Source organism: Syngnathus leptorhynchus, chromosome 8 (genome assembly GCF_054491065.1).
Source record: "Syngnathus leptorhynchus isolate UIUO chromosome 8, UIUO_Slep, whole genome shotgun sequence".
Taxonomy (NCBI): domain Eukaryota; kingdom Metazoa; phylum Chordata; class Actinopteri; order Syngnathiformes; family Syngnathidae; genus Syngnathus; species Syngnathus leptorhynchus.
In genome coordinates, this window is record NC_141202.1 from 9,241,321 (window position 1) to 9,269,008 (window position 27,688).

At 38.2% G+C, this 27,688-nt stretch overlaps 2 protein-coding genes across 3 annotated transcripts in view; one reads left to right on the top strand and one right to left on the bottom strand.

Moving 5' to 3' along the window:
- LOC147052300 (plectin-like) overlaps positions 1-27,688 on the top strand; it is a 92,268-nt gene that overhangs the window by 7,363 nt on the left and 57,217 nt on the right. The window contains exon 2 of one of the 2 annotated variants that reach the window (XM_085918875.1): positions 11,980-12,193. In XM_085918875.1, coding sequence (XP_085775001.1) covers positions 12,004-12,193 — 190 coding nt within the window. In that variant the 5' untranslated portion in view covers positions 11,980-12,003. Of the gene's footprint in view, positions 1-11,979; positions 12,194-14,830; positions 15,057-27,688 lie in introns of those variants that run through there. The other variant, XM_085918879.1, reaches the window with a different exon arrangement.
- LOC147052302 (hepcidin-like) lies at positions 297-1,088 on the bottom strand. Its single transcript, XM_085919074.1, has 4 exons — positions 985-1,088; positions 752-907; positions 607-675; positions 297-537 (listed from the first exon to the last, which is right to left on the bottom strand). Exons 2-4 carry the CDS (start codon positions 839-841, stop codon positions 430-432), a joined length of 267 nt encoding a protein of 88 aa, XP_085775200.1. The 5' UTR covers positions 842-907; positions 985-1,088; the 3' UTR covers positions 297-429.

Here is a 27,688-nt window from a genome sequence, read left to right on the forward strand (position 1 = left end):
TTTTTTTATTTGCTGTCTTTGTTATTGATTTCTTGCTTCAACTGTCATTCTCATATGTCAGATTTTTTATTCATGTGCGGCAGTTGGTATGTAGTCATGGGTGTTGTGATTTATGAATACAGTTGAAATGGACATCTTGTTCCAATCAATTAACATTATAAAATCATACTGAGCTGACAGATGTCTGTTCTTCCAGCCACATCTATGAGATTTTCCTTACGAGATGTTCAAGAAATGAATGCATGTTATTAGGGCGTTAAAGTATCCACTCAAACAACACATTAAACTGTTTTAAATTGGCTTTTATTGTGGAAAGACATTTCTGAAGTTTTTTTTCTTGACCTAAGGGTCACATCACTGAGCATATCTGCATGCACAACTCTACCAAATGCAGGTAGTTTTTGATTGATGTAACAATGCAGATGATTCCTAGAATCTCCATTCGCAGCAGAGTCCACAGAAATTCATACGACGACAGCAGTTACAGCAAAAGCGGCAAGGTCCACTGTGCCGTTTCTGCCTGTTGCTGTCTGACACCTTATTGAACAACACAAATCTTGAACTGTTTTTTGATTAAAAAAGTATTGATGAATTGAAAGTCCATACCTTCCATTGGTCTGCCAGTATCTCAGCAGCAGTTCCTTCGCTTGCGTCCACTGTATGCTGGTCAGGATCCTAATAATTATATTTCCAGGATGAAACAATGTCAGATGAAAAAAATAAATGTTTAGCCTGTATATGACATTGTTACCCCATTATCAGTAGAGGAGGTGCAACCCTCCTGAATTAGATGGAAAGCAAGCATGATGATCACTGCAACAGACAAACTGAAGGTCTTCATCGTCTTCCAGAGAGTATGTGGTGTTTGTCGATTGTGTTCAGTTTCTTTGGCTCTGTTGAGATAATCCTGTCAAAAATAGCAAGAACTGCGTATTTATAGTTTTCAACCAAGGATACTATTTCATCATGTCTGACAGAATTTACCTACTTCTGGAATTGACCATGCCTCCCTCATCAACCGGTGATTGGAACAAGAGAGGGGATTTTTCAGGTTTCTCGGCTGCCTATGGCACAAATGTGGATCCAGCATTAACTGCCTTTTGACTGGCTAGCTCTCATGAGTGCAGTAGTCAAAACATTTTGTGTTTTATCATTATATATACATTACCAGAAGGGTGGTATGGTGGACGAGCACTTACTAGCACATCAATTCCTACATAGGTTGGGCCTTTGATTTAGGACTCCAGCCATTGCTCCATGACTTTGATTAAAATTAATACATTTAAAATCATTATAATGACAATTTCTTTAAAGATTTTATGGTGTATTATTCAAATTATTCCAAGAAGGGAATATATGTATGTGTTTTTATTGCAATTCAACAATAAAAATCCCCACAATAAGGGACGGAATCGCCACACGAGGACTTTGTTTGTCTCACCAATGCATGCACAGATGTTTAGGCGGGCACTTGTCAAACACTTGTTTATGCAGTAATATACTGGTGTTTGTTCAGGACACTCTGCCATGCAATAATCTGGTTTGCCCCCCCCCCCCCCCCCCTTTATGAGAGCCCACCATATCTACTGACTCAGTCTTAATGCATGCAATGTTGATTGTGTGGGGTTTCTGGCAGTTCTTGAGGCGTGACCCCCTAGAGCCCTTGTAGGTGCACCTTTGCAGGTTTCTTGGTCATTGGCTGTTCCTCTGCTCGAGGGTCTCAGTTGTACCTTGGCTTCTGTGTCCTGGTGCTTTGCCGAGCTTGGAGGCAGAATGGACTGAGCAACCTTGTACATTGGCAAAAAGTTAACTGTGTGAGCCAAGACCAACACATCAGCAACTGCTGTGAACAAATTTCCAATGTTGCACATCCTTGCTGCATATATGTCTGAGGCCTAAACTCTATGTCTGATTTTAGGGTATTTGTCTTGTTTTGCCTCGCATACTAAGTATTGTGTCCTTTCTGGATGACATTGGTTTTATCTTAAATTAATGAAAAATATGTGTTATATTTTGTATCATAATAATAATCACCATCATCATCATCATCATCATCAATTAACTACTTCATTTAGCTCCTTAGCGTTACCTAGAACCATTAGTGTCTATGTGTATATTGGTTACACGTACATAACTGTGGTGCCCATACCACAGAAATAATGTAATATTATTTAATCAAAATGTTTCGGGAAACTAAATTGAAGCTGCGCTTTGGTAGACTGAAATTCCCAATGCCAACTCTTTATTCCAGACTAGTGGTTAGAGTGATGCACACAAGATCACTGTTGATCTCGCCAGGCAGTTTTACACCCAGTTCTTTTACCATGAACAAGCATTTACACGATGGGGGGACAAATTATATATTTTGTCAAATGGAATTGCCCTGCCGACTCAAAAGAGTGTGGAGTCAGAGTAAATTAGTGTTTGCTGCTCAGCGAAAACTGTACATTTTGCCAGAACTCTGCTGGCTTGGGACCAATAGGGAACCCGCTATACCGCACAGTGGAAGAGAGAGAGCCACAGGAGATACAGAACCAGTGGCGAAAGGAAGCCTACTGTCAGCGAGAGTCTGCAAAACCCAGACTTCACCCTCTGACAACTTGGAAATATCCATTTTAATAAGGTGGAAAAGTGGATTTGGCCAGACATCCTCATTCCTCCCATGGAAACTCATCTGTCCTGGTGTGAGGCGACACCCTCAGTGACTTTTAACTAAAGGGTTGAGTGTAGACTGCGGCGGATCAGTACGTCCCACAAAATGAATCTGCAATTTGGTCTTCTGGTTTCTTTGAAAATGACTTAACTTGAAGTGCACTTGAGAGCTTCTTTGAAAACTACAGGTTGTTTGCGAGTGCTGTAAATCAGCTGTTTATTCCCTCATGTTTGTTTGAATGTTGCATGACAGATCATTCCATGTTAAATGTCATGTTTCTTCCCTTGGGACTAGCTGTTCAGAGTTAATCTGGTAACCACATTTGGAAGAGAAGAACTGTGGGAAAATACTTCACAACACATCCAGCCAATATGCTCATTTATTGAGCCCAGATCTTATCTACAAGGCCACTGAATTATTGGCAGACACTTCAATCTCATATCATCATGATGTGACTAAAACAAATACTGTTTCAAGGTTAAGCTGCTTGGACGGGGTACTTCGCCTTCCTGTAAAGCACCGTGCAGATGATCAATCAATATCTTTTGGGAGCACATGTGATTTTACGCAGCAGCGTATTTCCCAAATTTTGCAATGTCGTCAAAAGTCAACAAATATGTTCTGAGAAATTGAAGCATTTAAGTCGGTTTTACAACAAATGCTTAAAAACATAAATTTGCTGTGATTCTAGTCTCTAATTTTGTTTTCCAAATTATTATTTAACCATGAATCACAAACGCTTTAGTCCAATATTGGTTAAGTTGAATTTAAATGTTTTTGAAGGATCCGTTTAAGGAAGCCACTGCCTTTTTTATGATTTGGATTATAATGGGGTCTTATTTAAAACACATGGATGCCGTAATATTCAGCAGCTGCGCCACTCTGCCTCTGGGGCATTCTTTGTTCGGCATGGAGGAGGGAAAAAAGGGGGGAAAGGAAAAAGAACAACTTCCACATGCTAACATTTACACAGTGATTTCTTTTAATTGCACTCTACTTTTTAATTTACCCAAGACTAATGCTTTTAAAAGTGGGACTGGAGGTAGTTTATTGAAGTCATGCCTAACGCTCAACCAAATGTTCCTGATTGCTCTGGCCTTTTAGCCTGGCTCTTTTCTACCTGACAACCGGTGTTATTCCCTTCGTTCGCTTTGTCAAACATGTTATACTGCATTTGGAATCGGAACGGCAAATGGGAACACTGACAGGGTGAGCTTCCTCCAGGCCTCTTCGTCAAAGAATTCGAATAAATTAATGCTCCTTCTACTGTATTGTGGAAATGGCTATGTCAAACGATTTTAAAGTGGGGTTGAACTGGAATCACTGAAGGGAGAAATTGCTTTTGAATGGGTCAGAAAAGAATGTTAAACAGATCTTAATCTCAGCAGCCAGGGTATAGGCTAAATATTTACTCCAACACTTTCAGTCAGCAACTGTCAAAGCAGTGAAAGCACATGCAGGGTTTAGCCACTTAAATATTTTAGGCTTTGTGACGTCTGACAATCTGCTGTAGACTGGGCTGATGGTGGCATGTTTAAAACATACATCTACAACTTCACACTTGACCTAAACAACTCAGCATTGATGTTCAAATCAAAGTGTGTTTTTCTTTCCTCGCTGATGAAAATCTAAACCTTATATCTTTATCGAGACATATCCAGAAGAAACTGAACTGGGATTTCTTTTTAAAGTCAGGAAACCAAATATGTCAATCTTAAATCTTAGCATAGGAACTATGTATGGAGCCTGATGAACAAATTGTATTGTTATTTTCCTCTTTCTCATTCATTCCAAAGAACCCAGTTTTCAGATTTGCAGTTGAGGGTCCATTAAATTCTAATGACAATGTTCGAAATAACATTTATGTGAACAGTACGGTCTTTAAATTTTCCATTTGGACGACTTTGTTCTCAAAAGTTAAAGATAATGCAGTCTCCAAATTTTAACCAACATTCAAATGTTGTCAAAATACTAGTAAAATTCCTATGTACTTGGAAGTTATCATATGTAGTTATGTTCATGGTGGTTAGAATTTGGAGAGAACATTAAACGGACAGCCTTGGCCAAGAGCTTAAGATCGATGCATATCACAGTGAGAGCTCGGGTTCAAGCCGCCAACCAGTAGAAGAATGTGGACATAATAAAGAACATGGCAGCCCGTTGTAGCAACAGCCACCGGACACACTGCTGTGGTGCCCTTGAGAAAGACACTGATTCTGAAGCACAAAGAGAACAAATAATCTGGAGCTGGGACCGAGTATGTGCCACTCCACTGTGTGTTTGCTGTGTCTGCAACTGTGATGGGTAAAATGTAAATATTATGCGTGCTGTGTGTTCTTATTATTATTATACTTCAATAATGCATATATTTCCAAGAAGATATAAGCTTGTCCTACGTAAAATGGCAACCCCGTTATTTGGAATTCATCTTTGCTGTCAAGCTTTGTACCCTTTGACTTTTAAGGAAAAGGAATGGGTAACTTATTAAAGACATTGCTAATGGTTCAATAAAGAACATATGATGAACATTAAAATGATTTACATCCTTTTCACAGCGCTGTAATCACAGCAACACCACACACCGAACTGTTTGGGATAAAATTTAATATTGTTGTTTTTAGTTCTGGGAGTTTTGGAATGTGAAGCCAAATAATAAAAATAGGTAGGTTGGGACTAAAGAAGTTGAGAACTGAGAAATTAAACAAAAACAGTCCCTATAGTTTTCATTAGATGCATAAACAAGACACAAGAATGATCACAATGAAAGAAATGAAATTAAATGAGAAACTGTTAGTTGCAAGATATCCCATCAATGATGCCATACGTATATGAATATGGATTCGGTAATCGCGAATAAGGCATATTACCAAAATGTGTACTTTGATACTATGTACTTTGATACAGGAAATGCCTCTAACACTACTGAAAGGCAAAAACCTAAAACACAAAACAGTGAAAAAATAGCTGACAGCGAAACAACTTCAAATTTGTATGAATTGAAAAGTACTATAAACATAATCTTTAGAATGCAATTGATAAGAAATGTATTTTAAATATTTTTAAACATTTCATAACAACTCAAAACAATTACACAATAATTTTATTAATATACATTTCTGTATCAAGGTATCCTGCCCCATACCCTTGGCAACAGAAGAACCCAGGGTGGATTTTTGCACTTTTTGGACCGGTAAGTCCATCCTTGTTTTCTCGTAATCATCCGAGCTATCACTAACCTCGCTGGGGAGTTGCCCAAGTTGGAAAACTCCCTTGGTTTGATGCAATGATGACACGAGAGGCCGACAACAAAGTTACGACACAGGCAATAATACACTGCTGTGATGGGCTCTAATGACTGGCTGCTTAACATTTTGATTTAATGCTCATTAGCTGGATAAATATTCCCATACATATGTTACAACCATCAGACATGCATCTATGATACATGCCACATGTGTCAGTTTATAATTGGGCCTTTTACAAAGAGACCATCGCGGTACTTCTTCAACACAGTCAAGGCCTTACGTATTGATATCTAGGCCTATATGTTGTGTTTTCTGTTTCTTAACAATCTTCAGTCCCCATAGTTTTGCGCAGCTCGGCGGGCGAGATGTCGCGTTGTTGACGTTTAAACTAAAAAACAGTGGAAAAAGCCCTAGAATCAACACACATTTGTTTGCTTCTGTCAAATCATCGGAGAAGACTTGCAGGGTGCTGTGAAACGGTTCATAGATGATTCAATACAAAGTACTTGGTCCCTAAAAACTGTATTCCTAGTCTAGACAATCTCCTCTCTATTGCTACCATCATAAGAACAACATCAGAGGCAGCTATATTTGTGATGAATCACTGCTCTGAATAAACTTAAATTCCTGATTAGAGGGGTTAAATGAAACAGCGAGTGTTTATGATCCCAATTACCACCTTTGCTGTAGCGCCGACTTTAATTACGTCGTTTCACACACTGCACTTCAAAGAGTCCAAATACTCCACATACATACTGTACACATGTAGATTTCCAGTATTGATTCAAATTGACAACAGCAGCACATAAATAGACTGACACATGTCTCATCCAATATGATCCACATGCAGAATTAATCAACACCACTGAAGTTTGCTTTCAAGGCCATGATGTCGTCTCACGTGGTGAAACAACCTGTGGTTATAAAAATAAATAAAAATCACGTCACCATGATTATCATCATTATTGTAAATCACCCATTCATTTTCTGTTTCACAAGAGCCCACAAGATCAAACCTAAGTATTTTAAGCATTTCCCTGAAGCATGGCTCACATCAATGGTCAGTAATTGAAACAATATGAGGTATATCTGCACTCACTGTTACTGAACCATCACAGCATTCTGAAGATATGATGATAAGGATGTGAAGTTGCTTTTTCTTCCACCCTTTTGGTACAGAAGCTTGCTCAATTCTAAAATGCAACAGCAGCACTCTCTTGTGGAGGCAGGAAATACATTCACTGATCGTTGACTGAGTGGTCCAAAACAGGATGGCGAAGCTATGATGAAAAGAATGTGTTCATTTTTGTTGAGTTAATAGACATCAATAAAATATATTTCCCTTTCAGTATCCTAATTACACCACCATTAGACATTCTTCATAAATCAGAATGTAGCCTGCTACTATCTGTGATGGCGCTCCCTGATTTTTGCCAGTCATGCTTTGGAGGTCTCCGATCCACTGTGCATCATTGTAATTGTCTGTCAAATTGCTAAAACAACAAATGAAGTTAGTATTTTGCATGATGCTGTGTGTGTTTGTGTGAATTTTACTTTGTGTCTTGAGTGATAGATTTTTAAATTGATACTTAATTGCTTAATTTCCGGCTATGCTCCACCGATCATCCATATTTTCCATTATTTACCTTATTTTAATCTGGGCAGCCTATTGAAACTATGATCTCACCCCTTAAAAAGCAGTGACACAGGAGTAGGTGAAAAACAGAAAAGAGAAGACAATGCACCCATATCTAGATATACAATACAAACAAATGTATACTGTATCCCGTTTAGTGTTGTCATGGAATTGACCAAAGTCATGTTCAAAGTGTTTCAAATTCAGAAGTTTTAAAAAATTATGTTTTTATTTGGAGAAATAGGATCCCTGCCTGTAAGTCTCATGTTCTCCGTGTTATTTTGAATTCCATAGAAAAACACTTTAAATGTGAAATTGACTTGCATTTGGCTCCAGGAGTTGTGTAATGATTGTTCCCAGTGATGTCCGTGGCTCATCTAACAACTACTGTGAAGGAGTATGTGTGTTTGCATTCTGGATGGATGGATGGATGGATGGATGGATGGATGGATGGATGGATGGATGGATGGATGGATGGATGGATGGATGGACAGATGGATGATTATTATAATACAGATACATGTATTGTTTATGGTTGTTGAAAAGAGGATCTTAAATTAGCCATATATTTTGCAATTAGATTACCTTTAAAAATTGGTCAGCCCAAGATCTAACATTACTGCCTTTCATACAGCATCTGTTCTTCCTACTACTTGTTTTAAAGATTACACACATTTTCAAGTTAAACGACGTGCATGCGATTGTGTTTAAGCATGTGTGAGTGGTGCAATACAGTAGCAGTGCAGGGCTTGCATCCAAGCAGCTGGTACACATCTGTTTCTTCGTCTACTACTGCGGCCTGTGGTTCATGGAGCGAGGTAAACTGGCATGCGGTGTACTGTGTCTGCACCATTAATAGAGAGGTAGGCTGCATAAATGTGGTTTATGGTGAGAGGTGACTCCTATGGGTAAATTGCATTGGGTTTTTCATTGGAGTTGAATGTGTGGATTTGATTTTGCGTGTGAGTGTGCATCTTGAAAATGGCGCATGCCTGTGTGTCTGTGGATTGGTGGTTTGTAATAATCTAATGATTGAGACACTTATAATTGTTAATAAGCCCTCAATAAAGTCTCACATCATACGTGTGGCACGTCCATTGTCTTCTATGATGCATTTGGTTCCAAAATGTTTTCACTCTTTCCATTTATTATTAATGTAATGCCAATGTTTATCCTATAGATTGAATATAATAGCCAGCCAATGGCCTACCAGAGTTGCATCATTACTTTATTGCAATGTAGCTATGATTATATAACTGATGCTTTCTAACACCATAAAAATGTATTTCTTGCCTTGACACGGGAGCTTAATGTGCGTTACCTTCTGAATCAAATACTTGCTCTTTAACTGTGAACTGTTTTGCGTAATGACAATATGTGTCCACTGGAGGGCAGTGTTGGTCAAGTAATTGTTTTCAACTTTTAGAATTGCTGTCTTCGGAAGTGCAGGTTATGCACAGTGTAGCTCAGTGTGGCCACATTATAAATACTTTTTTTTTTAATTGGATTATAGGAAGCAGGGTCAAAACCCCAGAGATACACAGGATATGAGCAAAAAGTGCACAAGGGTACATGATAGATAGATAGATAGATAGATAGATAGATAGATAGATAGATAGATAGATAGATAGATAGATAGATAGATAGATAGATAGATAGATAGATAGATAGATAGATAGATAGATAGATAGATAGATAGATAGATTCAGATTTTCAAAATGTATTTGATTCCATTCTCAAGGGCCCGATTCAGTTTGAATCACAGTTCACTTTGTGTTATTGACCATGATCTGATCAAAATGATATTAATTTACATTCATTCCAACCACAGGGCACGGTGTGTAAACTCCTCTTCCGTAGAACCTTAAACCTCAAAGCTAATGTCACATTCAGAGAGTTGGCTAGTAAATAAAGTCCTTCTCCATCTTACTTATATTGGTATTATGGTAAAATCTGAAATGTTGCCACACTTTTGATTTGGATGATGCTGGCGTGTCTTTTAATGTTGTTATTTTTCCTCTGCTTGGATTTAGACCTCTGGCACATAAATTGAGGTTGACTTTTTAATTACTGTGACCTTTAGAGCTCTGGCACACAAATTGAGCTTGACCTTTTAATTGCTGTGACCCGTGAACGCGAGCACACTTCTGGTAAACCCACTATTTATTATTATTATTATTATTATTAAGCAATAGCAATTGTATTGCTTTCAAGGGTCAAAATGGGCAAACATATTCAAAAAGAACAAATAGGTCAAACATATCGAACATCGAATCATCCATCAGCTCTTCGCAGCATCCACACGCGCACGCACCCACGCGCAACATTGATCTCATGCACATATCCAGTCCATGGCTTCCCGCGTCCCACGCGACTGCTCTCGTTTCACTTCTGCAATGATGAAACCGAGAAGGAGAATGTTGCAGCTCGGTTCCAATGACAACCAGAAGCATGGACGACAACGAAGCTTGGAATGTTTCTTGCTGTCGCAGGATATTATGTGATGCGGAAAGACGATAATGATCAGCCTCATTTTGTCTTTCCAGTATTTACTATATACCACCGTATGAAGGAGTGGCTGCTTCACCGTTGCTGGAAGTCATTGCTGAATGCAACGCACACTTTTGAGTTCATGCGTGTCGCCCGTAACCTGCGGAATATTTTGAAGCAAATGCATTCATATGGTTCTTTTGCAAACATTGCTGAGCCAGCAGCAAAAGTAGCAAGGTAAGTAGACGCATGACATTCCCTCAGAGAGGAAACGAGTGTATTGCTGCAGGTGCACTATTGTAATAGACATAAAGAAAAAAAAAATCTCATTTGAAATGACATGTACCCTAGAGTAAGCTTATGTTTCTATTAAGGTCACCAGATAACGGCACATTCTGAGGGTCAATTCAAGAGTGGTGTCGATCTGACAGCTGTTTTGAATATTTTGTCAACAATGAGAAGAGAAAAAAAACAGCAGCAAATTATAAACAGTATACTGCAGTGCCAGTTTAGGTTACAGTGGTGTGTACACTGTACGCCATTGCAAACTTAATTAATGGAAGTGTATATTTGTTTTAATTTGTAGGCGACCTCCCTGATAGAGTCATTTTGAGCGGAGCATATCTGTCAAGGTGTTTTTTTAATGCACAACTCTTGGATCGTCCCGTTAGATTGTGAAGTCATAATGTTGGCAAGAGAATGTATTTGCTGCATTTAATGTTTTATACAGAAAAGATTGCGACACACATATACAATCATAAAAGACTACATGAGCATACATCAGCTAAATCAAACTCTTACATTTATTTTTTCAGATAATGGAAAAACATGCGTTATGGTTGTTGAATATTCTGATATTGATATTATTGCAAAATATTACCAAAGTAATTAGATTTTTACTAATGAATTTCATTTTTTCATGGTGAAAAATAAGCAATGTCAATGTCCTCAAAGCTCAAGTGTTTGCATTCAGTTTTTTCTATATCGAATATTTTATCAAAGGTATTTTCTATTGATATTGATCACATGTTAATCGTGAAACATATGGATATCGAATTATCACCCCACCCTCGGTCTGGGCATTGCACTCAACTGCGTGGCGTTCTGTTCACTCCTTCTGAAACATTAGCCAGGTAAAGCAGACTTTGTTCTTGCTGGGTCCTCCCAACAATCTCCTCTTTCAAAGTCATTAAGAGCCTTTACTCTTATCATATCAGCCCAAGATCATTTGAGCCTGCTCAGCAACTTTGTACATGTGGTGGGATGTTGACACAATACTTATATGCAGTGCGTCAAAATGTATCATGCAGTGCATCCATGTTTTGAACATGAATACATACCGTGTGACGATTATGTCCATGATAGATTATTATCATTCAAACAGTTGTTTAACCTATTGAAGAACAAGAAGTCACTGACAATAGTCACAGTTGTTAGTACTGTACAGCTCAATTGTGAATTTGAAACATTACAACTACAGGATTAGAACCTTCCGAAAGAAGAACATGAAATGGCTTTGGCAGTGGCATGTCATGAGTAAGCAAGAAACCTTAACCTGTATAACATGAAATTTGTGCTTACAGGTTATACTATATGATATGTTTCAATGTTCACCCAAGAAAATACGGTCATAATTTGAAACAAAGTGTTGACTGACCTTAATTACGTACCAAGGTCAATATTGTGTGTAGGTCACTTTCAGCAACTCTTGCTGTTAAATACATTTTCAAATAATTGAATATCTGGAGTTTTAAAAGATTTTGGGAAACGTATGGCATTGACCAGGGGTTTTCAACTGCTTTTGTCCAAGGGATGGTGCCCTAAATTGAGAAAGAAACAGTTTATTGTCATGCAAATATTTGATTTCATTTTAGTCAGAATGTTAATACTGTGTTGTGAAATTCTCACAGCCGTACCTGTTTGAAATGACGTGTCTGTTTCTGTCCTTCGTTCAGCAGTGTCAACTTTCCACTTTGATAATGGCAACCTCAAAAGAAAGAATCAAGGATCGTATCCTGCTGGAGGAGAGCGATCGAGACGGGAGCAGTGCCCCCTGTCCAGGTGACACACTCCCCTGGAACCTGTCCAAACATCAATGGGCCAAACGTTCCAAGTCAGCCTCAGGCGAGGTCCTAGATCCAGCTGAAAGGGCAGTTATCCGCATCGCAGGTAAAGTCACTTTAAAAAAATGTGGCGTCCGCAGACTTCATTTGTTAACATGGTTCCAGCAATTAATTAGATGGCAGAAAAGTTGGCGCTGGTTTTAGTATGTGATTGGTGTAAGACATATATATAAAAAGATATATATATCCTGTGGTGCTCTTCCTGTGGTCTTCCATTGGGTCAGGTCAGGGATTGTTAAGGCGTACAGATATTGTTGGTCAGATGTGGACAGATGTGGACAGCCTTTAATAACATAAGCGGAGGTCCTTTTACCTTTGCTGCTAGATATTAACACTGGGTCTCGAGAGGCTGTTTGTAGGCCAAGTCGCTTTATGCATGTATGCTGCTGAAATGAAAAGTATGCCTCTTTTCGCCCAGGCGCATACTATTGCCACTGTTACCCTTCTTGCCTCAGGCAGAAAAAAAAAAAGATACAATGAAGAATATCTCTTAAGACTGGCGTTTTAGTACAAAGCATTCTATTTCTCATTATTTGGACTGGAGATCTGAATCAGGAATAAAAGGATCTTTGTTAATAATCTCACATTACAAAGTTTCATAGAGACATGACTTTTATTCGTCAATACATGGCTGCCTGTTCTACTGTCATCTTTAAATAATGGAGATATTCATATTACGATTTCCAGAATGTCAAACTGTCAAAGCTTCTGGGATCGAGACCGCAGTTAACTTTTTGACCATTAGATGGCACTTTATGTCAAAGGGGTTTGTTGGCTGAAAGCTGTCCTCCAAAAGATCACCACATCCTCTGGAAAATGTGTCTCATTTTCCGCACTCACTTCAAATAGAATTGACCACATAGAGTATCCATTGTACTGCTGGTGTTACAGTGCACTAAGACAATATGATTTATGCTCTGTGACGTCGTCTAGCAGACAGATTGTCTTTATTTCATCTGTTCTTTACGATCATGACATTTCCACTTCCGCTTTTACTATATCATCAATCAGTTTTGAGAAAGTGGCTGTACAAGTGATGACAAAATCTGGGATAGAGTGGGGACACATGCAAGTGCCAAACATGAAATAATGTTTTGCTTGTTTTTTTTTTTTTTTGTTTTTTTTAAAATATTGATCTATTGGTATGGAGAATTCCACAAGCGAATGAGAGGCCTCTGAGGTTGGCAATTTGACCTTTCTGTGTGTTTGTATAGATTTTTGTTTCTCTGATTTCTGGTTTCCTCCCACATTCGAAAGACAGAGCTTGTTGTTAGGTAACTGAATCGTCTAAATTGACCTTTAATGTTATTATGAGTGGTTTTTATTTATATCTATAGTGTGCCCTCTGTGATTGGCTGGCAACTAGTTTGCAGTGACACCTTGCCTAAAGTCCACTAAGACAGGCTTCAGTTCACTCGTAACAATAGTGTGGATAAGCTATAGAGAAAATGCAATGGAATGTTTTTGTTTTTTTTTTTACTTAAAAAAAAATAATAATTAAATAACATAATGTAGGCATTAGACAACCATTCAATGGTATACATGTATGACTTCTGCTACAGATCAGATAGCGCTGCTTGCTGATCAGGTTGCCACAAAGTTTTTGTGCATTTTCCAAAGCCCTGTCTAAATAGGCCTAATGTGCCAGAAAAAAAGACAACTGTTATGTGATATTAGAAAATTGTAAACGATAGAAAAAAAACGATAAGTATTTACTTTCACATCCTAAGCATACCAAAGTGTTCTCCGTAAAATTTAGTATATGTCCATAATCAAGGCCTTCCTTAAGATTTAGTACTAGGTTCACCCGGCACACAAAGCAGTAGTCAGCATTTGAACTGACTGTGCCTCATCCAGGAAAGAGTCCTTGCTGTTGCCAAGTTGGACTGTCAAGAATTTAGTCTGCAGGGATTTCCTTTTGCTACTATGTAACCCCACTGTTCGAGGCTAACAGGCACAGCCTTGTAAATATGTTTGAAATCGTGCAGTGGTAAACACGATCAGGAAAGCTTATGAAAGGCAAAAATGTCAATGATCTGAAATATTTCATTTTTGGTGCGTCGTCACTTGGTTGTGACTTGTTTTCAAATACTATATCATTATATGTAAGCTTTAAAACAATTTAGATGCACGGAAATAGTTTGTCATTGCAAATTACTCGCCTAATGTTTGTGTATAATTCTTCAGTTACTCAAGTGAAAAAAAATACTTTACTTTGTTCTACATTCATTGTGCCCAAGTTATCAAAGAAAAAAAAATATTAGTCTCCCTATGACGTTAATAATCAGGATTCAATCAAAAATAAGCAATTGGTTTTGAAGTTTTTAGTGTTCGCTTAGAACCAGTTCGTCAAAAGCATTGATACTTTTGTGCAGTAGCATTTTTGATACAACCCTTGAATCAATGAGTTGCACCAGTGTCCCTGATATGTGTTTACTGAATGTATACTGACAGCCATAACATTCCAGTTGAGTTGAAGTGTTACCATTAAGAGCAGTTCTTGAACTCTGCTCTTGCGACAATGCAAGAATAAGCAGTGAGTGAGTGCCTGCCCTTCTGGTCAGTGTATCTTTAAAAGGAGGGGCCGGACATTTATACTCGTTTTAGTGAGTGTGTGTGTGTTTGAGGTGTATAGGGTGGGGTGGGGGGGGGGGCATGTGTGTGTGAAGCTTGTTCGTGGAATGAAGTTGGCAGCTGTGGAGGGTTCACACACAGCTGAGAGAGTTGATAGACGACAGCTCAGACTTACAAACTAATTCAAAGTAATAGGAATAAGTAGACTTGCAGGAGAAGGAGGGAAGACGGTGAGAGTGCCGGCATGGCCGTGTATGAACCCGCCTACCTGCCTCCGGACGCTGATGAGCAGGACTTCATCCAAGCGTATGAAAGCGTCAGAGAGAAGTATAAAGGTGAGAGCCTCTCTGGTGGCATCGTGTTCATGACTACATGTTGTGATGGAAGACACATTTTAGTCATTTGCACAAGTGGGGTTATTTGTTATTTGTACTATTTGTGGGGTTATTGACCTATTGTGTTTATGCCTTGATGTTGTACATGTTTGGACTTGCAGTGTAGGTATTGATGATTGATTTTGGATTGGTACATAGGTTTTAAGTCTTGTGTGTTGAGGGTTACAAAAGTCCATGTTTTTTTTTTTCCAACGTGTGACTATCGCAGTAAGCCTGCTCTTCTCACCTCTGACCCTAAGGAGGCTATTAGATGGGGGATTAAGACTGACTGGATTTCTGATTCTTTTCCTACACTTCATCTCAACTCATTATTACCGAATCATTTTACATTTAGCTACTTTGTCACCCTTGGTGCATCCATAAGGTACTGCTTTTCTACTCTTGATAATACTTTCATCTTATTTGACCTTGGAGAATTTCTAACCTTTTTGTATTGAATGAACCATTTGTACCTAAGATAAATAGGAAACAAACGATGGTAACACAAACTCTAAGGGGGGGGGCATGCTATTCTCAGCACTAACAGAAATTACAATACAGAATAAAAACAAGATCTGAATGACTCTTTCTTTGATAGGTGAGTTAATTTGACCCTGTCTCTTCTAGCACGGTTTGCTTTTACACCTTCTTTGGTCAAATACTCATATGGCAAGGTTACAAATAGTAAGTGTAAAAGTGGCCATTGAATGTACCCATAGCCTTTACACAAAATATTTTACATGCTTCTTGTACTTCTTCCAAACAAATGACACATTGAGCCAATTTGTTTCATTATTTTCAGCTATCAATTTTTAATAGCAGCATCTTGTTTTGGTATTGATATTCACTTTAATTTTGCCTTTCCTTTATCATCAATATCAACATTACTGTCAAATTTGAACAAACATGAAAATAAAAAGAAGATGCAGATTGATCATTGAAATGATATTCATGATTAATCTATTCAATTAGTTGTCAATTATGGGCTTCAGGAACTTGCTCAATAACTTGCAAAAGAAGAGCAGGGGACAAGACATTTCTACAACCGAAACAAAGTTGTTCCAGGCATTCATGGCCGTTAACATGAATCACTGTTCTGTTTGTTGTGCTGGTTCTTTGCAACGTTATGGGGAGCAGGAGCTCGCTCTGTGGCAGTTGTTTATGTTTCAGGCGTTCCACTTCGTTCCCTCCTAGACACAATCAGTGTTGCATTACGTTACTGTATGCACTCCTTATTAAGGCACATATTTTTCGTCATTCACTTCATCTTCATGTTTCTTTCATCAGCCTGCATCAAAGCCAATCTGTTTTTCCTGCAGAAATCACTGCTTTCATAATGCTTCTTGAAATTCTTACTATGACAAAAGCCTGTTTAGAAAATAAAAACTAAGTGTCAACCATAAATAAAAATAAAAAAAACGTATTTAATCAGTGCATTATTTAACCAAATGAAGGCTCTGACCAATTGATTAAATATGGATGGTTTCTTTTTGAGCCATACTGTGTGCATACATGTCGAATTATGACACACTCTAATTTGATTTTGCATCCGTCATCACTGATTGAAGATGATAACCAAGAATATATAAAATAGAAATAGCAATGTTGATTGCATGTTCCGTTCTGAAATCTGGAGAATGGTTGAGCTATACAACCTTGACACAACATCCTTGACAAGGTACATCCTTGATATGACAACTCCTCAATCAGCAATCTGCTTGGCATCAAATCAGAAGTTCTCAACTTCCAGTTCATCATATTTTGCCCTCCCTTTAATTGTGTTTTTTTTTAATCACGTAAATTAACAATGAGCTGGTTCATTGACATTTCACGTTTCCTTTAGTTGACCAAGGAAGCAATGCCTATCCCTTTAAAAAAATATCATCCAGGCCTTTTATAATATGATTGCACTAAGTACGCTATGTCTAATATTACTCGCTGCCTTAATTTGCAGTGCTTTGGATGGGAGAGCCCTGTCCGTTGTCCCGTTGACTTTTTTGGAAACATACGCTAGCAGCAGCTGAAGTAGTTCCAGGCGCACCTAAAGGGGATTACTATGTTCTGTTGGGTAGATTGCTGATAGAGCACAACCATGGCTGGCATCCATCTTTTGCCAGAGTGAGTGTTCTATGTAAATGGCCCAGTCTTTTGGTATGCAGGGCCAGACAAAATCCCAATATAGCCAGGGACATTTTCAATCATCCAATTAGCCTGTTATTTTTGGCAAGCTTGGCTGCAGTAATTTAAATTCCCATTTCTTATCGCTGTAAATCCTTGTACAAATAACAGTCCAGAAATATAATATGTTAATTGACTATCTGCAGACATCTACACACCTGTTTTCATGCTATTTTTGTGATTTAAAAAAAATAAAAACAAGGTCAATAATGACTAATTCCAAAAGATTTCCCAATTTTTGACAAATTACCTGTTAAACTTACGAGGAAAACAAGTCGATTTTTGAGAAGGGAAGCAATAATAAACGACAGAGATAAGGAGTTTGCACAAGTGTGCAGATTATATTATAACTGGGGATAAGGTTGTGTTCAGTTTACCAATCAAATTCAAACTCATTTTAAATGGAAGTCAGCATTTACCAGCCGTCATTTGAAGTGGTCTTTAAAGTTCAGATCTTACCATGCTTTTTGGGTAATATTATCGTGCAACGTAAGATGAGTCCTTTGTGCGCTTTATTCCAAGGTATCAGTGAGGAGAAGAGAACAAAAGAATTTCCAAGGCATCCATTATCGTGCAACGCAATAGACACATCAAGTGCCGAATATATGCCACAAGAGTGATATTTTGAAAGAACCTGACGTTCTTCCAAAATTGTTGAAAAGACGAGGAGAATACTGGTCAGGAAGTTCTGCCAACAGGTTGACAACAGGGGTAAAGGAATTTTGCAAAAACACACTTGAAATCTCTCAAACACTTCTGGGAAAATGCGTTACATGATCCAATGAAACCAAGGTTGAACTTTTTGGCAGTAATTCTAAAAGGTACTTTTGGCAGAGAGGTTTGCAACACCTCTCCAGCAAAAGAATGGCATGATGGCGACTATCTGTCAATCTCTGTGTGATATGAATAATTAAGAGGTCTTTTCAACACTAGCTCTGTGTGGTGGGTTTCACTCTTGCTATGATTTTCCACTTCCTGAAGGATGATGTCATGTGTCGCATCATCTCTTCAAGCTCCCTTCTCAGAGTATATCAACAAGAACAAAGCCTTTGGATTTCGTAAGATCTCAGAGTTTCTGTCATGGCCCGCTGACTGCGGGGCGCTGCCTTGGAGATCAGGGTGAGATTAACGTAGAAGAAAAAGAGGGGGAAGGATCCGGTTGTGGGTAGTCGCCCTTGGTGCACCTTGGTCGGCTATGTGTTTAATGATGGCCCAATAAACTGAGCAGAGATGAGCAGCAGAGAAATGGGCCAAATAGTCACCGGCATTGGCCCTCGATGTCAAGACTGTCGGGGTGCTGAAGACAGTCTCGTCGGCATCCGTGAACGTGTGCATGTTCCTCAGAAGAAACCAAAGAGCTCACCTCAATGTGGCAAAATACAGAAAGTGATCCAGCTGAGGAATTTTTAAAACTAAGAACATTATTTTTCGTGGAACAATTCAGCAGTAGCAGAAGTAGTATTCCACTTGGAGCTTCATTCAAAGTTAGCCACAGTGCATGAGGTTTTTAGCTTCACATGTGTTGCCATGCTCTCAGAAATGTGCAGCCATGTGTTGTCCCTTCTACGTTTTTATATACAACTATTTCATGCCTTGCATTGATCAGCACGGTCATACATCTTTGGGGAAAAGATTACTGGAGGGCATGATAACACAACTGCAATGGATTCCTTCAGGGCCTTTTATGGGAGCGAGAGTGTTCCAAAGGGATGCTTCCCCAAGCTGACATCCTTCCTGTCAGACATTTACTGTAACCACATGGCAGGAAACAAGCGACTATCCTTTTAAAAAAGAAACAAAACAAAACTGTTGTTGGTCAAACTATAAGCACAAAGTTCCACTTAATTGACTCTTACTTTTCCCTGTCCATTCAAAATGGATTTCTTGCCTTGCATAATTTTTTGCAATCTTGTGTATCTATGTACATTCTAACTTTTGGTCATACGATAGACACATGGAATGCAATAAATGAGCATTCACTTGATGATCTGTAGAGTTTGTTGTTGTGAATGAAACAGGACAAAAAAAAGCATATAAATTGATTATGTTTTGAAAGAAAGAAATGTTTTGCCAAAAAAGTTCAATCATCTCATCTTTCTATGAATCATTTAAATGGCATTCATGCATGTGCAAATTTAACTTGTCACAAAACTATCTTACAGTAGGTTCTTGTTCTACAGTTTGAAACTAGGATGTCTTGATTGTCTAAACAGTTTTTTTTTTTACCACTCAGCAAAACTGTTTTCTTGAGAAAGTAGCTACATTTTATTTATTCATATGCCAATTTGGACAATTTGTTCTATTCCTTTAAGTTCCATAGCTACGTATGTTCCACTACAGTTGGGGTTTTTCATGAAGGGCTCTCTGTTGTAAAGAGCAGTGGAAATATTTCTTTGTTACTGCCAAGGAGACTTAAGAAGGACTTTGGGTGTATTACTTTCTTAAGAGAATAATAATGAAAATCCCCCGGACACCAGATTACATGCTTGTAATACAGTGCACTGATGTTTGACAGTGAGTTGTCTTGCCTTGTTTGTTGTCAACCGTTTCCTGACACTGCAAAGTGTTGACTTTATTGGTAGCAAGTGGTATTCAGAGCAGCTGGAGCCAGTGTGACAGTCACCTACCACAAAGTCCAGGAATGTCTCGACAGGTCACCCCTCACAGCTGACGCGTTTGGGTGACTGCACCTCATGCGTGCTTTCTCACTCCTTCATTCTGTCTCTGTCTGTCGCTCTGTCTCTCTCTCTCTCCCTTTCTTTCAAAATAAATCTCTCGGGTCAAAATTCGTATTTTGCACCTAATTAAAAGAAATTGAATAGCAAAACTGACAGACTTTTATTTGTTTGACAAATGAAATGCCGAGACTGTCCCAAAAAGCATTGCTGGACGCATGCTCCTTTTCATGTGGCCTTACACGTTGAGGAGTGACTTCTAAGTCAGTAAGCATCACTTCCATAGTGGCAAATAAGATACACATATGACAAGAGATCTCATTACAAAGAGATATAATCCCGGCAAAAATTCCTCTTCTAAAATCAGATGCTCCTTAAATAAGTAATTATTTCACAAAATCGCCCCTCATAGAAAAAATGTTGTATCGAGATCGTGCGAAAACACTGGAGGTGGTGCATCATGCCATCTAAGCAGATCACTTAATCTCTTTTGAGTCTGGATACCAAAGAAGGATGAGGTGGTTTAACTCAAAATACCTTTCACAGTGATTCTGTCCAGCTCTGACAGAAGATGTGGTTAGGTAGTTTAAAAACTGCCCTAAATGGCAGGTCTGACTCCACGAGCTACACACTGCTCAGTTACATAAAAGGTATGAATAAAATCTCCTGAAATAATAAATGGCTGTTAAACTAAACAGAGCCTCCTGCATGTTCATGTTTCTGTTGACTGTGAGGTCCCTGAGGGGTGTGGCTGCTCTCCCTCGGAGCACAGGTCAAAAGGCAAACCCTGGAAGAAAAAAAAACAGCTACTACTCCCATTTGTTTGCCTTATCTCAAAGTTCCAATCATTGCTAATTTGGTCTTTCCTGTAACATTGGAACTACCCTTTACTATTACACCAGGATAATACAATACTGTCTGGCTGTTTGTCCTCTTGCCACCTTCCAACTTGTCGTATATCTTGGGTGTGTGTATCGAGCATGTGGAATTAACCTTGTGTATATTGACGTTGCTATGGCTGATGCAAAACCTTGATGTGTAGCAGAACCATGAAGGTTTACATCGGTGGAATGCCTTTGTACAGTATTTTGTCTTTGACTTTTGTATTCTTTCCATGAATTCAGATTTGAAGGTGGTGGATCAATTGTTGTAAACATAGTCATACATTTCAGCTGTGCAATTGCTTGAGCTGTATTTTGGTTTACTAAAGTCAATGTTTTGTCATTAAAACATTGTCAGGATCATGCAATTTGGTACATAATGGCTATGTATAAAACAACGAAAAAATAAAACTGAGTTTGGCTCTAATTTGTGAAAAAGTTATGTGAAACCTGCTTCAAATAAATAGAATATTTGCATCACCCGTTTTAAGATTATATTGTCTTTGAATAAATTGCACATTTTTCAGTTATGTTGCATTAACTATTACTACAATATACGATATCTTTTTTTCCATTCAGTTTTATCTTTGCCCACCACCTAATTTCTGAATGGGTATCAATTGTCGTCATGTCCTGGACACTGTATAGTTGGAGAGATGGAGTCAAGGTGCTAAAGTTTCATTTTCCATTCAGCTGTTGAGTTTATACAGACATACAAGTCCTGCCTGCCAGCTCCATGCAGGCTCTTCCGTGAAGGCTCCTTTTTGTCATCACTTGGCAAAGTCAGTGTTTCCAGTAAGCGAACAGCCCTGACTAGATTGCTGTCCACCTACCACCACTCTTAGGAATTAAAATAATGACAAAAACATGGCTCTATAAAATGAACTGGCATAAAACAATTATCGTGTAAAAATTGTGTGATATGGTAGAACCTTAAATAGCATTTTGAATTGGACTCAAAAAGGTATGTGGTTATATTTAGATTGAGATGAAAATGACAGCATCTTTCCACTGAAGCAACTGGTTCAACTCTAACTCTAATGCCAATTTGTATGGCATGGGTTAGTCATATATTTTTTTGTAGACATGATTCATATGTTTAAAATTTGAATGGGGCCATCTTTTATATAAAAAGTATTGTATTAACCCCTCCCAAAATCTGACCTGTCACTTTGTATGAGGAAAATCACTTCATGTACTTTGGAGGCTTTTACATTTGTATTTTGTCAGCCTGGTGGGAGAATTGCCCAAAACTTTCAATTCACAATCTGCCAGACTGTGGGTTATGGGATTCCATTCTATGGCTTAACTATTTTATTACTGACTATAACAGTAGCGTCTGTCTTGGATGAAAACACAAACTGCGCGATTGGTGTTCAGTACTCTAAGCCACCGCATTGGGCCAGAGATTTCACTGGGTGAGTGACCTCAGGCAGGAGGAATGTTTTGTCTGGCTGGCCTTTTTAACGCTACCATTCTTATGAAGACATCAAAGAGTCAAATTGCTTATTCGACAATTTGGTACAGTTTAGTCAAGCCACCCCCTCAAAAAAAGAAGCAATCTGCAAAGACAGATAAAGAAGAACTGTAGAGATCAAGTGATTTTTGCAGAAATTTTAAACTGTATACATCCACATTTAGAGTATTGACTTGAACTTTGGTATTTAATAATGTCATGAATACTTCAAACACACCTAGAGGCAGGAAGGAACTTTCATTTTATTGGAATTTTTTTCATGCTGGGGGCATACAGTTTAGAGATTCAAACGCCATTGACATTGAGTGCAGCAGCAAAAGTTGGCAAACCAAACATTTCAAAATAAAATCCTGGTCCAGTGTGTTCCAATATATATATATATTTTTTAACAAACCACCACACCCAAGGAAAACCAACCAAATACAGAAGAGGTGACTGCCAAGGTGTCAATTTTGACACAAGAGGCAGAGTATCATAACATTGTGTGGCAGTACTGTGCTTCACCACTATGTAACTCATGGTGTCGTCATCTTTTTATTTTTGCTCCCCAATTCAATAAATGTGTATTACTGTGCAATAAAGTCCCCAGTATTTAGCAATAATTTTCATTTACCCCACATTAGTATGATCTGCATGACATCAAATTTTAAGTTAAAATGCTGACCTTTTTAAAAATCTAATATAAAACATAATTAGGTACAATTCTATGAAGATTATTATTTGTTTAAACTGACACTGTCAAAGAGCTATTAAGAGTAACTGATCTGCATCATACTAAAATGTGTTTATAACAGTTATGGCTTTTTGCTCGCTACATGATAAGGAATAATATATTAGGATACATTCAGCATTGCTGACCCCTCTGGCTGTGATGTTCTCAATCAAAACCATACATGTATTAGATTTCGTTATATAGCGACATTATACATTTACCCAATTCTGTGGTTTGGTTGAATGAGGTTCATTCATTAAAATGGCCCGAGGCGTTTGGGTGTATTCTTTACGTACGCACTTCCTGGTGGTTCTAAAACTGTTAAACAAATGAACATATGGTTCATAGATAGACACTTCCTGGAACTCCTTCCAATGATTTTTTTTTACACGAGCGAAATCTAAGTTTGGTGGAGGATGTGCGGGAGGGGTTAGGGGAGGAGCTGTTTCATGTCTGTAACCATACATTGTGACGGTGAATGGGTGTGTGTTGAAGTACCAAAACAAAGATTTCCAGTCAGAAGACCTGCAGTATTCTTGCTACTGTACAATGAAGTGGATAATGGTCCAAAACAGGCAGAAAAGCATCATCAGTCTTTAGTTTTATAAGTTCCGAAGCCAAACAGTTCAGGTAGTAATGCTCCTAAAGCTGCATCATCAATATATAGAGTTTATTCATCACTAAAGAGAAGAGCTACTATGGACAGTTCAAGATCAATCCAACAAGAGATCACTTATCTGAAAGGTATTTTCCATATTTTAGACTTGCACCGTATACAGCAAAAGTTGTCCCTATTTTTATGATGCAAAGGAAGGATATCTGAGGCAGGCATTGTTTCAGGAACGGAAGGGAAACTAATTCCCAGTAAAAAACCTTTCCAACTCATTTGTCATTTTAACGCACATTTTTCTTTGCAAAATTTTAACTTTTAGTTGTGTTTGTTTACTCTGTGGTATCTTTGTACAGTTAATATATACATACAGAATATGTAATCCATGTACATAGGTTGTATTAGTTCAAGCACTCAGTCTTCAAATTTGCCATGCAAAGTTTCCATGCAAAGTTGCATCACTGACATTTCTCTTCTCGTCTGCTTGAATGTGGTAGAAACTGAGATGTCTTTTGACCACTTCGCCCAAAAGTGATAGGGGTGTTTTAGAATTAAAGAAACATGAACCTAAAGAGAAATTGCCAAGCAATAACTTTTGCATTGTTAGGCATTTTTAGTCAATTTTATCCGTATGAAATGCTACCTAAAACAGGCAGTCAAACGAGATACAGTTTTATTGCTTTGCCTCACACTCAGTCTATGAGACTGTAGTACAAACTTAGAAGATTTTTGAAATCTGCAGTACATGGTCTTGGTCTATAAACGTAGTAGCTGTACATGTCTAAGAAGATTACCATAATTTACAGACTCTATGCCACTACTTTTTGCACATGCTTTGAACCCTGCATTTTATAGTCTTATATATGAATAAAACAGGATTTTCCACCAATTTTAGCTGGTGCATTTAATATTCAGGTGAGGCTTATTGTCCAGAAATTATGGTATGTTTAGTAGAAACCTGACTCTTCTTTTTAAATCTAGAGGTGATGATATCTGATCAATAATTTGGATTTAAGACTCCAATTTTATTTCTCTATCCAGCAAAAAAACAAGAAAACAATGATATTGCTCATAATCAATTAACCTGGACCATCCTAATTTGGATCAGTAGTAAAATGTGTCACCCGTAAACTACATATACTGTAGGTATGTCTGCATTTAATCAATTAATACTCATACATAGTAGATGAACATGGATCCCAGCGAGACCTGGATAAATTAAAATAAATGAAACTCACACTTAACATTTGTCACTCTGCTTCATGCTCTCTGTTTCTGTCCCACTACTAAAAAAGAATCAGGCAGTGACCTGTTTGACCGTTTTGTAGTTTGCAAAGAGCACTTACGTAGACTGTTTCCTTCTGTCGTACATTAACCTTGGGCTACTTCCTGGTCAGGAAAGCTGCTCAAAGCTAATAGCAACCTTTTTCCCACTCCAGTGGGATGCTGCAAGGTTGACAACCAACAATAGTGTCCTAATGTGATGCACAGATGATATGATGCCCTTCCTCTGATAGTTTCCCTGATTTCCGAGAAATGTCCTCTCTACCCTTTGAGCTATTATTGCATGAAGGTGGCGGTTAAAACCTGGTAATGTTTTACTGCTGTTATGCTACAAACATCTGCAGTGATGTAGCTATTTCTGACCGACTTTTTACCAGTTTGCTGATTAGAGAGGAGTGTGTTTGCATTCAGAGTAGTGTCAGTGCTTGTGTTTAATTGCCAGTACTGTCTTGTGTGTTGCACAACGTCACATTTTGCAGTGATGTGATGATACTGAATGTGTGAGGCAAAAGTCAGGAGGGCACCTGCACAACAATGTCTAATTTTTAGGAAATGCTGCTACTTGCGTCGGTGTGGGTGTGACTGTCCAGCATCTTAACATAGCTTTACATCAAGGTGCCATGACAGTTTAAAGCTAATAGGCTTGATGTAACTGGAATCAATTTGTTAAGACTAAGCACCGCATTATATATCAGATAGGCGTACCTAAATCACTTCCCCCCACAATCTGGTCTGTAACTATCAAAGGACTAGCGCTGACAGGAAAACGGCAGTTCCGGTGATGTCACGCCATCTCATCAGTCTGCAAACTATAAATTGATTATTATTCTTGCCATACCCAATCTATTGAGTGAACAAATTACAACTCATTCGTATGTAGCCTATGTATGTGTGTATTTCATGACTTCAGCAAGAGAGGTGGGTCACGCCCCTGGGCTGATCCCCAGTAATTAATCGGACTCAAAAACTGTACAGTGACAAGCAACCAATAGCTCCTTTATGATCATAATTAATATGTCAGTAAATTCTGAATGCATCAGAGAGCAAAAAGTGATTCTGTCCACTTGGGGGCAGAAAACCTTGTTTGATAAATAAATGGTAAATGTAGAAACAGCCACACAAATATTTTTTGATTCAAAATAAATCAATTATTCATCTGTATTAATGATGAGACTGACATTAATTGAGGGATTCATGTTGGAATTTTGAATGACTACTTAAAAAGCATTTGTCGGGTTACTGTGGTATCTGTGTGCTGGGTTAATGTGTGTGGTGCTTTGCTGCAATTTAAGGAGATTTATTAATCATTAACCTCTTGTATGGATGTATCCAGCTAAACACCTTGCCTCACAGTTCAGCTTCTACACCGGCATGTCAAATATCTCAACTGCAACATATGTCCGTATTCAGGAAGTAATTGTCTCGGAATTTAGCACATTTACCTGAGACAAATGCCCAATTTTTCAGGGCATTAGCTGCATTATGTTTACGTTCCCATGTGCAATGGTATGCACTAACTAAATTATACAATGTAACATGTTCTGCCTTCTCAAATCTGATTAAATCCAATGACTTTAAATGAATAATCTGCATCTAAATGCAACACCTCTTGCCGCCTCGTCTGCATTCAGTGTACTTTTATTCTACATATTAGTCAACTATACTTTTTTGCACACACAGAGGCTGCGACTATACATTTCAAAGATTTGTATACAAAGCAGAGTGAAAACCTAAAGGAAAATGTCATCATGACATAAACATCTTGAGATATTTTATTTCATGTTTTATCCCATAATACTGTAGGCTCTGCTTTTCAGACACTTTACACAGCTTTACACACAAGTAAAGGCATTATAATGGAGGGCGGCTCTGACCTGTGTGGGAGGGTGTGTGAGAGACTCCCATTCTGTTCAGTGAAGCATTACATGTTTGAAAGAGAGAAGGAAAAATCATCGAGAGAGAGAAACTCAAAGTTCTCTGAACAAATCTATTCATTGTGAGGGAGAGTTCTTAAGATTTGGGATTTCATGCATTTCCAAGATATTTCGGATTTCTCATTCCCCATGGCGTCCTTCGCTTCGAGCAAAGGTAAGACACGCAGTTGTAGGTAGATGAACAAAGGTGCAGCTTCAAACAAAGACAGGTGACAAAGCCAAGAGGTAAATGGATACAGGTGGAAAGCATACTGGGAATTTCTGAGCTACAGAAGGGATTCCGCACCGCGTGTATCTCTGAGTGCTTGTTCAGTCTTTGTTACTTTGCATAATGTTGGAAGATCAATGATCACAACTTTTAATTGAACTGATATTTTAAATCTGACATTTTGAATGAATTGCTTCAGTTCAGATCATTAATTATCTCATTTATAAAACAGAAACTAGTCACAACGTAAGTTTTGCGTCCGATTGTGTTTTATTTTGCTACTGGATCCACGATGCTGTATTTTTTTTTTTTTTTAATTCTTGGAAGCACCAATCAACAAAATTTGAGATATTTGTATTATTACTAGGTTCAGTTCAGTTTTCATGTTTTATACATGCATTTAAAAAACAAGCAAACAATTCAGGGTGAATTCATTTCTGCAGGTGAGGGAGACTGAAGGAATGCACAGCTGTGTCACGCTCCTGTGACACTTTTGCAGTATCTTGCACTTGCAGTACCTTGCTCTTGGGTAGTGCTCAGGAAGCAGAATAGCATCCCTCCAACAATCACAGTCCCAATTTGTGAATCACATTTGACTATGATTTATAAATGTGTGACTGTGTGTACTTTATAT